Here is a 17,105-nt window from a genome sequence, read left to right as displayed (position 1 = left end):
TAAAGCTATAAAGATCTGTATAGAAATAATTTAGTCACTTATTGCAATCGCTGTGCAGTTTTATTTTAATTATGTTCTTGCTTAAGAAGATTCGATTGCCTTCGATTTATTTCGCCGTCGAGAGTGTTTGACGAACTGACGAGAGTTAATCCTATATAGCACACAGAAGATAAGCTCATCCGACTTTAGAGATACTTCGGAGGATGGAAGAAGGGGGAGGGGGGGATGACGCCCGAAGTTATTACAGGAACAGGAAGTAACAGCGTTGCCATTAACACGTTTACACAAACGATCAATTTGAATGCTGCAAATATATTCCACGATAATGGAAACGCGGTCGACCAGACCGAGATTTCCGATACATGCGAAATAAGCGATTCGTATCATCATAGAACCGGACTATGGCACCGCGGGGATGTTGCTTTTAAGCCCGCATACGTGTGTTGCCGCCGCACTGGTTCGGTTAACGTCGCTGACCGACCGACGTTCATCGAGAAAAGCCCCGCGAATCTTCCGAGAGCAATCGAAATAATTTCGCTTCGCCCGCAGATGGGAATGGGAATGGGAACACTGTCGATCGAACCGTGGGCACCGTGGCTCGAATCTCCTCCTCCCTCCCTTGCTACTCCTGCCCCAAAACTCCTCTTACACGTCACACGCACGTTTTGTTCCTTACTAACTCGGTATTGCCGCTATTTATTGGTCCGTATAAAAAAAAAAGAATAGACGCAACGTCAAAAACACTAAACTGATGGAAATGTAATACATCGGACACCTCGCTATACGAGATACGGACATTCGCGGCTCGAACGTGCGGATTTCAATTTTCCGCGTGCTATCGACAGAATACGCCCCGGTCTCATAAATATTCATACGACACGATACGCAGGTATCATTGTGTTTCCGCGTCCGGACCGCGATTTCGTAATGACGGTGAATAATAATAACAACGGCGCAGTAGAGTCGTGTAATAATTGGATTACAGCCTTCTCCCTGCATGTAATACGCGAAACTTTTTATCCCGGGCATTCGGGCGGTTCTGCATATATGGTATAACGCGCTTTTCTTAAAAGATCTTTCTTTTCCCGTGTGTATCGTGAAAAAAATATGAGCCGTATATGAGAAAACTTTGCGAACCGCGAGTGCTATATTTTTCAATTTTCTTCTCTGCGAGAAGTATAAAATGTAAAAATGAATATATATGTGACACATGAATTGTGTCTTTGAGTTGAATGACAGCGGGATATTTCTCTTGGGGAAATCAGAGGTTTTTTTTAGTAATATGCATGATTTAAATCATCCTATCTTCATGAATATCATGAGAAAAAGATGAAGACGGAACCTTATTGCGATCTATAATATGAAAAGTAAAAATATTAAACTAAAATCATCATGGCATATGCGGATAATCTTGATTCTTTGCAACATTTATATCTGCAAAATACTCTACGACAACTCTTTATCACTCATGCAAGCGTAAAGAACAAAAATTATCTGATTCAAAATTATCCATACAACAAGGCATAACTTTATCTTGACAGTTTTAAGGAATAATCGCTCATTTCTCTCGCGATATTTTTCTCCATCGATTTCCATATGCAACGTGCTTTGTGCGTCGCAGATTCCGGCGTGGCTTCGCCCAGTTCTTCTTCTGGTGTCCGTGGGTGCGGGTGACGGCGGAGCCATCTCTATCGCGTTCGGAGGCCGTGACGTCCAGATACAGCTGCACCGGTAGCCCGGACATGCACACCAGAATATCGCGGAATGGTACGTGCACCTTCTCGGAGCACACTTGCACCACCGGCTCCACAACGCCTAGGAGCGAGTCAGACTCTCATCTCGAGGACGCAGCCGAGGGGGACGCGCGAACATCATCCATAGATTTGCGCCACTTGGTCCCCGACGTCCTCGCCGATGTCGATCGCGGCAATGTTGTCGCGGCCAGAAATTGCACCTCGCACTGATCATCGCGAAATCCCGAGCAAAGCTTTACACTTTACCCTTTACCCCTTTCCTCCCCCCGAGCACCCGAGTATGTACCCGATTTGGCGGATCGAAGATACCGGCTCGTGATCCTTCGCGCGTGAACGTTCGCGACGCGCGTTAAACTATTTATACAACACACGGAACCCGTAACACGGACGTAAAATCGTCGTTCGATACAAAAATTGTTTGCGCATACATACGGCGATTCGATGCGAGGTGAGAATCGAATATATTTAGCGTTAACCCGTTGTGGTCACCGGGGGTCCATAGGACCCCAGGCTTTTTTTTCCCTTCCTTAAAAAGTATACTATTTTAAGAGTAAAACGCAGGAAGTTCTTTTAGACGTGTGACCACTACGTTATTTTTAGGAGGTGTGACCACAACGGGTTAAATGTGTAGCGCGAGCCGTTCGCTTCACACCCCTTGATTTCGTATCGATCACAATATACAGCAGCCCAAGCGGAAAGTAATAAACGCGAAACAAACGCGGAAAATAAACTATGATTGCATGTTTGTTGTTCGTTAATTCGGGGGAAATATCCTCTTTGCAACATCAAGAATTAAACCTTTGATTTGAAATCTAAAGATGAATAAATTCTCTTTAACGAATACAAAACCTTTCCGGAATTCCCTATTAATTCACTGTTGAAAGGATTAATTCTTGATGTAACAAGATGTGTCAAGAGAGAAACATCCAGTAAATATAATTTCAGCATGCATTGTTTCCCACAGCATTTTAATTGCGTAGATGTTTTGTTGTTCCGTTATTATTATGATTATTAATATCATCTCCTCCGATTATATTCTAACGAAAGTTCATCGAATTTAATTTTTTCATAAAGTATTTCCATCCCGTTGAATTTCAATTAAATACGCATATACCTCACTTTAGTTACGTTAAAAGTTAAGTTTTTACACATGTTGATTTTAAAATGATTGCACGCAATAAACACGTAACATTCATTCTTTTAGATCCTCGTTTGATTATCGATGCGCGACAACGAATTCGATAACTCGCACGAATTACACCCGAACGTACGCGTACGATTAAACTCAACGGCACGGAACGGCGCTGTTAATCACCGTAGTATAATTGGATATAGCACGATACGTAGCAATCGATGTATCGATGCAAAACAAGCCCTATTTCTAATTCGATAGGCACGGTGCGAATACCGCTGCACCTGCAATCAGTGAGAAGCGGAAACGACCGGCTGTTGGCACATCACCGCGATCATGGCAAAAAATGGAGGACCTCGCAGACCAGAGGACACGTGTCCTGACAGGAGGAGGAAAACTCTCAGCAACAACGAGTACACACCTGGATATGAAAAATATCTGGATATGAAAATATCTATAGTCCCCCTTTAATGCCGGCGCTTTTCGCCGATCGACCGCACCGGCTCGATCGCACCTGCAGCGTTTGCAGCATCCTGGGAAGGAGCGATTCCCTCCGGCTGTCCAAGCTAGTCCTTGTATAACGGGCCAAAGAACTTTAATCGAGTTTCTCTCTAGTCACGCGCAACGTTAATCGCGAAGAGATATCTCTGTTATTACATTACACGTAATGTAATTTAAAAGAGTAATTATGTTTACTATCACTGAATTATCTCTATCGGCGTATCTCATTCATAGTTATTTTAAAAAATCAACGGACCAAAGAAATTGTATCTATAACATCTATCTTCTTCGTAGTGTATTAATACGCGGTGTTTTGCAAAAAAAATGACGCATCAAGATTCGCGGTTAATCGGTGTTAGAAAAATGTTTAATCTAAGGAATAATGGTTGGTAATGCGTAACATCATCGCATTAATTGTCGTGTTCCTATCGTATGTATAATAACTCTACCGAAGAGGAAACTCTTTCGAGACTAAGGGGCTCTTGTTTAAAAATAAGATATTTCTTCAATCAATAAGCCTAAGAATTAAAAGATAAAATTCACTTATATTTTATGCTAAGTAAAATAAAAGATATAAAATTTCATACGTATATACGTGAAGATATACATGTGTAAAACTTTATATACGTGTATATAAAGAGTTATATATATCTTCACACAGACAACTGCAAGCTTTTTGTTATAATAAATTAAAGATTGTAAGTTATATGTGAATACATTAAACGCGCACTAGATGTGGTTGTGAACCCTTAGATAATCTGCAGTAAATCCAAGCTTATCGCTATAATGTTATCTTTTATTTGTAAAAGTTCGATTACTTCATTTTTTCATGAAATAAACTTAATAATAAAATGTGCAATTTCATATTTAAAGCTATCAATATTGGCCTTAGATTTTCAGCAAGTTTAAAGATAAAAATTATATTTTGATATTAAAAGATTATAATTTCCTCTTATCTACTATTGCGCATGCTATTTTAGAGGAGATTCGTTTTAGTGCGCTTTCTTTTGACATGGCCACATATTTATTCAGTCTAAGCAGAAGATAAGCAAAACAGCGTTAAAATGAACTCAAAATGTGTGTGTAATGTCTTTGACTGCGTTCGTTTGTTCACATTGGGAGCTATTGGGAAAATAAAATCTAATATAATATACGTTACGTGTATTATACATTTTATTTTCCCAATAGCTCCCAACGGGAATAAACGAACGCAGACTTTATAACTCATGTTCCTTTTAGACTTTCAGATGTTGTCGGAGCAAGAAATACTCTGGGAAAACAAACGCTTTTTAAGATACGATTTACTTAGGTGTATGTTACATAATACACATCACATAATAACGTAATAAAAGTACATAATTAGGGAAATATTCAAAGTCATGGGATTATTTCTGAATAAGAGGGTAACCGGCGCAGCTGAAAAAATTGCGTATCATGAAGTACCGCGAACGCACTTCATTTTTTGAATGGTCCAAAGCAGCTCTGTATATAAATGGCGGACACAAAATAATAAACAGGATTCCATCGATACCGAAAAAATTTTCATACCACAACTATTGTGATATTTATAACTTTTTTGAATTTATAACTCGCTTTTTGTACCAGCCGTTCTAGCTGTTGGAATCTCTATCTAGGTGAAGCTCGTTCTAAATAAAAACAAGCGAGCAAAAATTTTGTTTACAATTTTTCTCAGAAACGTAAACAATCGGAAAGAGAAGGAGAGAAAATTTTGCAGATCGACATATTATTCGACGAATTATTTTTTCTTGTTATCGAGAAACGCAATCAAAGCACATATATTAATGAAAGAATTATATAGCTGTATTGTTATCATATCAGAGACCATTAAAAATATATGTAACGTGATAGAATGTAAGGTAATTAAACGATATTCAAGGCTGCGCTAGTAAGATAGCGACTGAATGATGTAACGCAAGGAGGTGTAAACTCCACGGAATCACGCAAAAAGCGGAATACGAATTCATTATACGAATGGAATACTTATTCTCTTCGTTTATTCGGTACCACATATTTTCGCGTACCTGTGACCGTATATTTGATAGTATACTATAATTGTACTCTGGAAAATGCGTAAATAAAACATCCTATTTTTTATGTAGCCGAACTTTAAATTAATGTCACAAAAATCGCCCGTTGAAAGAAAGAGAAAATTAAGGGACAAACGATTTCTATTCTTAAAATAATTTCTATTATCGACGTTATTTTACATTAACATCATATTAGATATACATTTATCTTCCTTAAATGCATATTCAAGAAAAAGATATAAAGTAATCAGTTCATCTTGTCATAGAAGAATGTGATCAAGAGCGACGTCTACAAAAATATAGTTACTATAGTTCTGTAAATAAAGAGTATATATGTTACAGTCCAAAATCTATCCATTAAAAAATGTATCTACAAAAAAAATATGAATATGATAAGTACTTATACGATAAGTAACGTTTAAAATGACACTAATAACAATTAAATGAAATGCTCGGAATATCAATTCCACGCGCGTTATATAAATTATATCGTGGGAGAACGTGTGAATAAGAGGACGCTCCAATTTTAATGTGAAAACCGTATACATTTATTTCAGTCAATATATATATTATTAATTCGTGTGCGCGTATCGCAGATATTATAACCACCACTGTCTCGGCCAATAACTCAAGCGCACTTTGCCTTTGTGTTTATTAATTTTTTCCCAAGCCGTGAAATGAAATGTTTTTACATCCATTTTCTCTATGTACAGACTTCCCTGAGAAATAGAAAAACACAGAGATTAATTTCTATACGTAAATAAATTCTTATTCTACTTAGTTTTCGAATTCTGGACGCCACAGAGATTTCCGTTTTCGTTTAACTCTTACTTGTAAGTGGTCGTATTCGTGTTGCGCTATTCTAGCCGACCATCCACGTGCTCGCCACGCGAACTGCTCAGCGGAAGCGTTCAATGCCGTGATTTCCACCTCGTAGGCTCTCGGCACAGCAGCGGTGTATCCCCGAATGCTCTCGCACTTCTCGTAAAAAGTGATAGGTGTATAGTCTATAACTTTTAATTCGGGGTTGATAAAAATCGTCATCGGGACGACACTCATTTCCTGAGCCTTCCTAACAGACTCCTCGATCCCCCTCATGCTCTTCTCCGTGCAATCGATGGCGAATATTTGCCACGGGAGTCCGATTTGTGGCCCAGATAGACTGTACATGTTGTATGTCCGCATAACGTTCATCAAACGAGTAATTACCTGAATAATTAACAGCAATGCTATACCATTTTTTTTTTTTGCGTGCTCGAATCGTAATATTTTTCATTTAGAGTAATAGGAAACTGTCCGCGTAATCCGCAACACGCGATGAAAAAAATACGTGATAAGGTTAATTAAAAATTCATCAATGTGAAAAAAATTCTTGCGTTGCTTTTTAAAAAAATATTTTTTATAATTTACCATCGCTTTTATAGTTGCACCAAAAAACGGTATAATTGTTCGTGCGATTATCCTTAAAAATTACAGATTTTCTTTTCTTCTCTGTATGTTTATTACAGATTTTCTCGCTTATCGTGACATTTTCCAAATAATAACTTTGTGTTTTTGCGAGCATTTTGTCAAATTAAAGCTTTCTCTTGCAGAGCAGCTTGTTAATTTATCTCTTTTTCCATATTGAATAATTCAGGAGCGAGAGATTTGCGACGATACCTGTTGAAAGTCTGCCATCCTCACAACTTCCGGTTCTATCTTCATGGCGCGAGCGCGCAGGACAGGATCACCAACTTGGCAAACGTGTGTGTACGGTATTAACACGTTGGAGTTCATGCCCAACACTCGCTGAACCGTCTCCTTCATTTTCAGAAAGCTTATGAATCGCGCGCCGTTTCTTCTGACGGCAACGGCACGCGAGGCAACGTTCGCGAGATAACGCGCTCGAAACATCGTACCCGCGCGATCGGATATCGGTGTTGCCCTTAAAAAATCTCGGAATTGAGGTTATCCACCACCACCACTTACCACTGACATTTCTGTTCTTACGTTTCCCGACCTGACGACGACGAGATACCCGCGGGAGGCGCGGAGGCCGGGGCCGGAGGCATACAGCGCCGAACGAAGTTTCTTTACCTCCCGATGCCGGGAGAAACTCGTCCGATAACATTGCGATAAAGAGCATACAGCTATTTCACCTTCACGCCATCCGACGAGATATTATCAAATTCAGATATAAATTTTCGCGATTATGAAATGGATCTCCCAGAGACCCGGAAATGAACAAAGAGCAGAATATGCTATTCGCATAAATCGTATAAACGATTACGAAGATTGATAACGTATAAAAATCGTAAAATGCATATTAAATAAAAGATCTACTACATTACGCTCGTTCACTTTGGCCCCCGGCAACTTCCAAAATTCGGAATTATATATGTCTAATCCTAAATAACACTCTCTCGGCCGCGCGCAGAACGCATTTATCGAAACGTGCAAATTTTAATGCGTTTTTCCATTCGATATCAGAATCGCAACATGCGCGTACCTGAAGGTGATCGACGACGATCCGCACAGCACACCCGTCGTTGCCGGCGTCACCCTCGCTCGCTGCAACTCGACGAAACACCAACCTCGGGATGCGCGAGGACGATTGATTTTCCACACGCGAAAACGGATCACCAATGCCGAGACACAGTACACGATACCTGTTACCTATGTCGGAATCCGCGACGCGAACGGCGAACGTCCTCGCGACTCGCGACACACACAGCCGCGCCGGCATGCGGCAGGAGGCAGTCCTTCGCGCGCGAGATTCACTTTCGGACTTTCAGTAACGCGCAACGCGCACGCGCAGAACGGCTCGAGCGCCATTTCGCGAGACGCACTCCGCGCGCGATTCAACCGACGGCGCGGCGATTTAAAATCTATCGATGTGACGTCCGCGATTCTCGAGGTATCGTCACGACTCACGGCTCGCTTGCCTGCTCTGGGCGACTTCGACCGATGTCCATTTCTATTAATACGATAGAGGCAAGTTAGACCAAAAATTAATGACTTTATTCATATTAACGATGTAGCGTCATATGACGAGTTAGTCGCCGATTAAGAGCCTATATATATAGAATTGACCAAAATTGATTGAAATTACCCTCAGCGCTTTCGGTTCCCGATGTTGGAATAAGCTCATTCCACGTTCTTGGGCCAAAATAGAAGTTGCCGGAACCGCGGATGCACCGTGATTCGAGCGAAAATCTCGGATACAAATCTCGGACAAAGTAACGCCTGACGCTCCGCACACACATTCTCGTAGTCGCTATTCTCATCGATTTAATTTTTAATTTACAGTAGAAACTTTTTTTTTTACTTATCGCGATATTTCTTTAAATCTTTCGATGAATATTATTTTGATATTTGCAATCAAAAATTTCGAAAAACCTAGAACGAATAGTATAATTAAATCGATGCATTTTCCAAATAATTTTTTTTTGAATAAAATTTATTATCGTAATTACGTAAATTAAACAATAATAAAAATAATAAAATGATAATAAAAATAAACAATTAATATATTGCGTATTTATTTACATTTATAAAACATCAGACATACGCTACGATTGAAAATTCAAATGTAAGTAATTGATGCAGCGCATTATAATTATTGGCGTGAATTATACAAATCAGCTTCGCACGCAATACAATAAAAAAATAAGACTCAAGCACATAATACAATAAAAAAGTAAAACCGAGCAATAAAAAATTAAACATAAGGAATTGTAAGAAATAAACAAGGAATTAAATGAGGAAAATATTAAGAATAAGAAATTGGTTCACAAGACAACGTCATTTTTCAACATGTTAAAACTAATTTCTTGTTTACCTCGTAACGCGGCGTATTACGTATTACATACCATTTCCAGCACGTGCATTTTATAACGGCAGAAATCTGCATTTTAAGTTTTAAGTAATTACTGCAATTTATTAGCTATATAATTAGCCAATCATTAGCCAATAAATTTTTAACATTAAAAGAATCTAGCATCCAGAAAATGCATACGTTATATTTTAATTTAAAGACGTTTATTAATGATTATTTTTATATTCCAGATGGTTTTGACTGAAGAACACTTATTGTCGTGAAAGCTATATTTTGTTAGCATAAGATACTCCTTGTTTACAAAACGAGATTCCAGATACTTACAATAATAATGACGCATTACGCTGATAAAAGTGTGATTGCGTTAATATGTGCTACTATCTCCATTTGATTTTCGTATAAATATTATTCCTATATGTAAGAATATATGCCATATATATATGTATATGTATATATAATATTACATACCACATAATGAGAAAAACATTTAAATTTTGTAGGTAATTGATATAGAAGTAAAATCGCATTATAAATAAGTATATATTTGCTGGCAAACTGTTTATTTCTTCGGCGTGAAATGTATGAGTACTTCCTCGCATGGTCGCAAAATGAGAGTACTGCCGTACTCAATCGTGTCGAGCGTTTTCACACTCTTCACCCTCCACTTTCTCAGAATAGCAGCCAACATGATTTTCTCTTCGAGTAGAGCGAATCTCTGGCCTATACAGTTTCTCGGTCCAGCGCTGAACGGAACGTAGGCATACGGATTCCTATGTTTTGAGTTTTCTGGAAGGAAGCGGTCCGGATCAAACTTCATTGGATCCGGCCAAACCTTTGGGTTTCGGTGCGCAAACAGGATTGCCAATGTGACCGAGATACCTTTCGGAAGTGTATAATTATCTAAATAAAAAAAATAAAATAGAAAAAATAAATTAATATATAGCTTGTATTTGCTTATAAAACGTTACATTGACTATATATATCTTTGTCAATATAAAGTTTATATAATCTAAAAATTAGACCAATTTTTATAATATTAAGATATCGATCTTTAGATAATATGCTTTAATTTTTATTTGTTTAGATTTAATAAATAATAAAAACATTTATCGAATACTAATCGTTAAAAAATATAATTCTCTAGAAACATTTCTCGCATTGTTACATTTTAACTGCCTTGTAAATAAATTTACATATTAGTAAATTCCTCAAAATTCTTTATTAAATTGGTACATAAAGTTATGTCCTACCTAATTTTACATCTTCCGTTAGTTTCCTCGTGATTAAAGGTACACTTGGAAATAATCGGAGTGTCTCCTTTATGACTCTTTCGAGATACTTCAATTGCGACAGCTCCTTTACACTGGCTGGCGTATCTGAATCTCCGAAAATCTCATCGAGTTCTTCGTGAACTTTTTCCTGGTGTTCGAGATTATCACCCAAAAGAAAGAGTGTCCAAGTCATCGCAACCGCTGTTGTGTCATGTCCCTATTTATCATTTACATTTATATGTGATATGTAAAATAATTTTTACACGTACTTATACTAGATACGTTATCGAGCTAATAAAAAAAAATTTATAATAAAAAAATCGGAAGATATTGATTTTGAACATTTTACCTCAAACATGAACGTGTCAACTTGCGCTCTCAACTCATCATCGGTCAAGGGAGTGTCGTCTTTCGCATTTTGGTCTAACAATAGATCCAGGAACGCTTTCCTCTTACGGTTACCTGATGAAGCAAATTTCTTTAAATAAGAAAAATTATACGCTAGTAGAAATGGAAAGGTAAAAGCCATAGTAGTTTAAATCCAATCTTTTAAAATCTATGCACACAAGTCAACATTTAAAAAAATTTGATTTATTATTATGACTTTTATCCCTCTAAATATGCATAATGTATGCATATAATATGTATAATATGCATAGATGTATAATTATAATTTACAATCACACCTATATTTAATTCATTGTCCTCATTGTCTGTGTAGCCGTTTTGCGATTGTCGTTCAGCCTTTTTCTTATTAATTACCTAGAGTTTATCATATTGGTCGTAAATGTAAACATTTTTTTAAAGAAATAATATAAAAAATTTAATTAAACTTTCTGACACTATTTCAATTTTCTAAAGACATTATTGTTAGGTCTCTGCGGCATACCCCTTTCGTGAAGTCATGCAATATATCAATTGTTGATTTAAATTCCTTTCCTACAGGCAGGGAATAGTACAACCAATCAGGCCAATACCACGGTGTAAGCAGTCGATTAATTATTGACGTGGAGGCTCTGAAAATTCAATTAACATTCAATTCACATAAATTACATATGTAATCAATGATTGAAGACCACAGGTAATTCTTAACATTATTAAGTAATAAACTTTTAACTAATAATTAAGTAACATTATTAAGTAATAAATTTTTAACTAATATTTTTCACTAATAATAGCAGTAGAAGATATTTGAAAACTGACTTGTCTACTGTTGAATGATATTTCGTTACGGTTTCTTGAGCACGTATATTCACACCCATTGCCGTTTCTACAAGATAACAATTGATATTATTAATGACTCCCTTAATTATCACTTATAAAGCTAAAATTAAACTTAATACTTGTTACTTGTAAATAGTACAACAATATTACAACAAGATCTTTGTTTTATTCGTAAAATAGAAAAATCTTGCTAAATAAAGTTGCCGATAAGAACACAAATTTACTGCCGATATAAAATAATTTCTTTCCGGATAGCATGCATGTTACATAAGACGTCTTTAAGATGTCTTTTAGATTTAAAAGTGTCTTAAAGATAACTTTAAGACACGACGTCTTATGCAACATGCATACTATCGGTGTTCTTGGAATTTTATTATTATTGCTTTGGTGACACAATAAAAATAACATACAAATTTTTACTATTGTAGCGAAATAATTTGCAGATTCAACAAAATTAATATCGATAAATTTAAATTAATATTTTTACTAATTTATAATTTTTCTCGTATTCTACATAAAATAATTGATAAAATTAGATGTAGCGTAAAATATATGTGTTAATAAACGTTCTTTATTTTGCAAAAAATATTGTAATTATATGTATATTGTATATTGTAATTGAAAATATACATTACCACAAATAACATCGAGAGCAACATTGACAATAAAAGGGAAAACATCAACGGCTTTCCCTGAATCTTTTTCTATCTCTCTTTCGAGACACTTTATTAGGATCTCTGCTTTTTCAGACAGAACCACAGCAAATTGATCTAATATACTAAAATGAAACGTTGGCCCAATAAGTTTTCTATCGTGGAACCATTGTTTACCTAAAACAGCATTAAAATGTGATATAATTACAATTAATTGATATAATTACGTTGTAAAAATCGCAAAAGATAAAGGCAGCTACAAAATTAGGTAAAAAGATACATTGTTATCGCTTTAATTTTTAAAATGATAGAGCAATCTCTTATTTTTCCTGTATATCAGTACTCGATAATTAGCAAAGTAAATAAGAAAACCGTTTCACAAGAAACTATTGCACAATGTTGGGGCAAACAACGTGAATAATTAATATATGTAAATCAATAGAATCATAAATCTAAATAATATTTAGATAGGCACATGTTCCAAAATACATATATTGTTTCTTAATTGTGTTGAGGCACATATATCTGTGATAAAACTTGTATCGTCTTTTTACGCAGCTTATCTAGCCGTAAGTGACCAAACATGTTAAAGTACAGCAAATAAGCTGCAATTTATTTTTAATAAAACTTGAAATGCATAAAAAAGGAGGTATGTGATGATTTTGTTGCGTCTTTACCTGTAGAGGTCAGAAGTCCGTTAGCCAACCAAGGTCTGAGCTTATCATACTCTTCTCCTTTTGTAATATTTACGGTGCTAGGAAAAACTTGCTGTAAATATTGCAAAAAGATATAATCCAACAATATTCGAAGAAAATATACAACATATTTTTTTACTGACATAAGGTACTTAATGCTGTTGCAACGAATTTAGTCCGTTATGTATATTTATTGATATATAACTACTAATTCTATTTATCAAAACAGTTTTGCTGAATCTGTCAATTAATTATTAATTTTTTTAATTTATTTTGTTATAAAAATTAAATCTTTATTTTGCTGTGACAATTTTTTTTGATAATAAATCAGATTTGGTAAAGATAAACTATCGTATTTCAGAAAAAAATTTAAATTTTTTCAAACAAATTTACACGGCAAAATATTAAACATTTTTCATTGTTTCTTCACTAACAAGATAAATATATTTACAATATACCGAATATTTAATTGTATAATAACGAGATTTGATTACGCATTGCATACACAATAGCAGCAATAAAAAGATCTCGCTACAATAATCTATTTTCTCTTTCTAATCTCTATTATTACATTGAGATATCACTTAAAAATAAATGTTCAACATTATGCGAACGGTCGAGAATTCTTTATACTATTATATATAAAGATAATTTCATCACGATATTTACAACTATCTTTATAATACTTCAATTACTCAACATTTATATATAATACATTAATTATCGCAGAAAATAACAGATGATATTTTAGCAAATTTAATTTATTGTTTACCTCTAAATGTTCTGGCTTATACACATAAATGAGAGGCTTGCTTACAATCCAGAACATAAATATTTCTTCTTTACACTTCTGCGCAATTGATACAAAGTATTTTATGCGCTCTAGCAATTAGAATTATTAATTATCACATTAGTAATTTATTAATACCATCAAATTAATTATTATATAAATTTTAATAGTAAATTTTTTATTTTAAACCGTGTAAGAATTTACGAATAACACTTGTAAAAGGATAATGATAAAATTTTATACATAAAGTTTTTTACCATAGTGTGACAGCCTCGCTAACATAATCGCCACACCAACTATAGGATATGCGTCGATTTGGGGAAAATTTTTAAATTTCTGTCGAACAGTATACTGCTGATGCAGAAAAATCGCAAAAATCAAAACAACAAGGCATAGTGCCAAAAAGATAAAATCCATTCTTCTAACAGTCGTATCTGCGAACACATCAAATATTTCAAATTACTAAGTAAACTCGTACGTTATTAAATTTGTTATTAAATATTAAAACGGAATTATATTAATATCACACCGAAAAAAATAGCCCTGGCAATATTTTCGGCGTTAACGTAGTCTTAGTTGTGAGTAAAAATATCATTCATCTATACATAGATACTTTTTATTGCGATAAAATCGATAACATATCATACATTCCGTTACAATAAAATTTGCCAACAGAACAGCTGTTAACAAAAACGATCAGTAAAATATTTATATCGATTATATCAATGCAATTTTTAGCAACATTTATACTAGTAGATTTATAAATAATATGATTCAGCAACAAATTTATTATTATATTTTGTCGCTGTATTTTATTGAAATTTTCATAAAAACTTGCTATTTGACATATATATGTATAATATAATCTTTTTTAATATTAAAAAATTGAAATATACGTTGTTTATTAGATTTTAAATTTAATGACTGAATAACACGCGATACAAATACTAGACATAGCACTTACAGAATCAAATAGCTGATTCTATAGGAAAATTAATTACGACGCTTGGAACATTTATATTGCCATACTTATCAGTTCAATTTTGAGTTAGAAAAATATAAAATATTTCTAAAGCCCTTTGCTAAATCGGACAAATAAACATCACTCTTTTTATACAAAATAGTAGTATTTTTCTAAATTTAATTTAATGCATTTTGTCGAATTTAGTTATAGAATGTGTTTAAAGAAAGATCGCACTTCAAACATTGCGATTTATTTTGTTCTTTAGAAAGAATGAGAAGCAAAACTGAAAATCTTAACAAATTTTGAGCTAATACAGTTGTGGTATACACGTAAATTTTTTTATACATAAAATTCTCTCTTTAATTGTGATACAAATTATAAATCGTCTGAAGTTGGCTTAAACGACCACAATAATTGTTTATTTTATTTAATTTACCAGAATTGATAATTTTTAATAACTTATAATTTTTAATATTAGAAAATATGATTTTTCAGTACTTACCGTCCGTTACGTCGGAAGAATAGTACGCCAATTCCTGCAATAGGGAAAGATTACAGAATGTGCTGCCTCTCACCTCAATTCAAGATTCGATCGTGCAATGAGAATGCGAAATCCGTACACTGAGAGACCCAATTAGTTGACGGAACCAAAATTTCTTTGTTGGCAACTTTGTTTCGTTAAATTAAATCAATTGATTTCTGCAAATGATTAGATTGTTTAGAGAAACCAACTTCTTTTGTTGGAAAATATTTTGTTCCTTTAACAAATATTATCTAAATTTGTGTTGTTTGAAACAAAAATTATTGTTGCAGTTGCAATTCGTAAATAATTCGTAGCGAAACAAATTATTTTTCTCCGAATGACACAATAAATTACTTTGTTCGTTCAAACAAACAGTCCGCGTATTAGGTTGTAGCCGAATTGGATCTTTTGTTCTTTGAACGAAATATTTGGTTCCACGTACATAAGCTTCAAAATTATTTTGTTCTTCCAACATAAGTGTCTGTTTGCTCATAGGAATAGAAACAAATAACTTATGGTGTGTCTACTAAAATTTGGTTATTCCAGCCAAATGGGTTTCTCAGTGCATCTTGAGCTTCTTACCTCGCGTTATTCGACTCTATGTAATGATAAACACTCGTGCGACAATTGGATAATCAAACCGAATATTGGTATTTCATTCGAATTCTGCAGTTTCTCTGGCGTTTATAGAAGAAGCGTCGCGTCGACGTGAAAGGTGCTTTTATAAGCGACGAGGTAGAATAGATGCAAAACAAAATTTGCATTTGACAATGCGATAACGTGCATGCTTAAAACACTATGTATATCAAACTACAACAAAGGCTGTTTTCGACCGAGATAATGTAATTTCTATTTTTATCGCGTCACGAGATATAATGCACGTATATGTAACTTTATTTTTGCGATTATCTTCATCTTAATCACCTTCATCACACTTAATTGTAATGGTTTCCGGCAAAACACTGTTATGTTAATACTTCCTTCTCTCTCCTTTTTCCTGCGTACATCACGGACCGTAATTAATTTTTATGAATTAATGATATAAGGCTATGATGTATGGCGTCCCAATTACACAAATGTTTATTCTTGGTTCTTTTTTTTAACAGAAGTTATTTTACCGTCGCCCGATCGTTTTCACACTGTTTATTTGAGTTAAATTAATTCCGGACTCTCTCAATATACTCGCCATTTTTTATTAAGATAAATGTTACTATTAATAAAAAAAAATAGTTTCTAAATGTCATCTAAATGTCACATGTGTGACATTTATTTAATAAAATAATTGCAACGATTGTAATAATTGCGCGATTATCGTGACACAAGATGACAAACATTGAAAATATTTTTGTTGCTGATGTAGTAAGAGAATATGCAAATTGTCATAATAACAATGTAAATATAAAGAAATTTCACAATTCGTCCGAAAGTTACGCTTAATTATTATATCTAAAAAACAAAATTTTAACGCTCAGCATATACATGTATATTATCAATAATCGTGTATTATGGTTGGAGTAAGTTTTGATTTTTTTTTGTCACTTAACTTATACGTTCAGTATCATTAACATTCCATGGCGCGACATCGGGTACATTTTTTAAGTATTACCTTTAATAATATAATCAGACCAATTATGAGGACCAATTGCATATATAAAAGTTTTTCAGTTTCGAAGATTATTGCCTCTGCGTTAAACTTGAAATAGTACAAAACTCTCTTCTCGAATGCAAGTTTC

The 17,105-nt window shown here is 34.5% G+C and overlaps 3 protein-coding genes and 1 long non-coding RNA gene across 10 annotated transcripts in view; 1 reads left to right on the top strand and 3 right to left on the bottom strand.

Moving 5' to 3' along the window:
* Positions 1-5,506, top strand: part of LOC143899994 (tachykinin-like peptides receptor 99D) — a 76,557-nt gene extending 71,051 nt beyond the window's left edge. Inside the window, exons 6-7 of one of the 4 annotated variants that reach the window (XM_077410870.1) lie at positions 1,622-1,767; positions 3,148-5,506. In XM_077410870.1, coding sequence (XP_077266996.1) covers positions 1,622-1,767; positions 3,148-3,269 — 268 coding nt within the window. In that variant the 3' untranslated portion in view covers positions 3,270-5,506. Of the gene's footprint in view, positions 1-1,621 lie in introns of all 4 variants that reach the window. The other 3 variants (XM_077410871.1, XM_077410872.1, XM_077410869.1) reach the window with 3 other exon arrangements.
* Positions 1-8,377, bottom strand: part of LOC143899996 (uncharacterized) — a 168,860-nt gene extending 160,483 nt beyond the window's left edge. For both annotated transcript variants that reach the window (XR_013257660.1, XR_013257659.1), the window contains exon 1: positions 7,924-8,377. This is a non-coding gene — a long non-coding RNA (uncharacterized LOC143899996). The remainder of the gene's footprint in view (positions 1-7,923) is intronic.
* On the bottom strand, positions 5,083-7,428 carry LOC143899995 (peptide deformylase, mitochondrial). Its single transcript, XM_077410873.1, has 3 exons — positions 7,095-7,428; positions 6,267-6,644; positions 5,083-6,154 (listed from the first exon to the last, which is right to left on the bottom strand). The coding sequence occupies exons 1-3, from the start codon at positions 7,326-7,328 to the stop codon at positions 6,035-6,037; spliced, it is 732 nt and encodes a 243-aa protein (XP_077266999.1). The 5' UTR covers positions 7,329-7,428; the 3' UTR covers positions 5,083-6,034.
* Positions 8,378-8,939: 562 nt separating the features above from the next.
* LOC143899779 (cytochrome P450 4C1-like) lies at positions 8,940-16,109 on the bottom strand. Of its 3 annotated transcripts, XM_077410356.1 has the most exons (12): positions 15,955-16,109; positions 15,352-15,385; positions 14,143-14,319; positions 13,868-13,977; positions 13,078-13,168; positions 12,383-12,577; positions 11,727-11,793; positions 11,413-11,539; positions 11,210-11,285; positions 10,873-10,985; positions 10,503-10,740; positions 8,940-10,152 (listed from the first exon to the last, which is right to left on the bottom strand). In XM_077410356.1, exons 3-12 carry the CDS (start codon positions 14,300-14,302, stop codon positions 9,812-9,814), a joined length of 1,518 nt encoding a protein of 505 aa, XP_077266482.1. In that variant the 5' UTR covers positions 14,303-14,319; positions 15,352-15,385; positions 15,955-16,109; the 3' UTR covers positions 8,940-9,811. The 3 variants fall into 3 exon arrangements, with proteins under 3 accessions (XP_077266482.1, XP_077266483.1, XP_077266484.1); XM_077410357.1 differs by lacking the exons at positions 15,352-15,385; positions 15,955-16,109 and adding an exon at positions 14,415-14,540; XM_077410358.1 differs by lacking the exons at positions 13,868-13,977; positions 15,352-15,385; positions 15,955-16,109 and having other exon boundaries at positions 14,143-14,282.
* Positions 16,110-17,105: the final 996 nt, after the last annotated feature.

This window comes from Temnothorax americanus, unplaced genomic scaffold (genome assembly GCF_048541705.1).
Source record: "Temnothorax americanus isolate GAGA-0224 unplaced genomic scaffold, ASM4854170v1 Scaffold29, whole genome shotgun sequence".
NCBI lineage: Eukaryota > Metazoa > Arthropoda > Insecta > Hymenoptera > Formicidae > Temnothorax > Temnothorax americanus.
Note: the sequence above shows the minus strand (reverse complement) of the source record. Positions and strands in the feature narration are given on the sequence as shown.

Excerpts from the sequence above, each read along its gene's own strand:
- LOC143899779 (XM_077410356.1), bottom strand. The coding sequence starts at position 14,302 with ATGGATTTTATCTTTTTGGCACTATGCCTTGTTGTTTTGATTTTTGCG. Across the intron at positions 12,578-13,077 it reads CGGACTTCTGACCTCTACAG|GTAAACAATGGTTCCACGAT; the intron begins GTAAAGACGCAA and ends ATGCTGTTTTAG. Across the intron at positions 10,153-10,502 it reads AACGGAAGATGTAAAATTAG|ATAATTATACACTTCCGAAA; the intron begins GTAGGACATAAC and ends TTTTTTATTTAG.
- LOC143899995 (XM_077410873.1), bottom strand. The coding sequence starts at position 7,328 with ATGTTTCGAGCGCGTTATCTCGCGAACGTTGCCTCGCGTGCCGTTGCC. Across the intron at positions 6,645-7,094 it reads GGATGGCAGACTTTCAACAG|GTAATTACTCGTTTGATGAA; the intron begins GTATCGTCGCAA and ends TTAATTATTCAG. Across the intron at positions 6,155-6,266 it reads ACGAATACGACCACTTACAA|GGAAGTCTGTACATAGAGAA; the intron begins GTAAGAGTTAAA and ends TCTATTTCTCAG.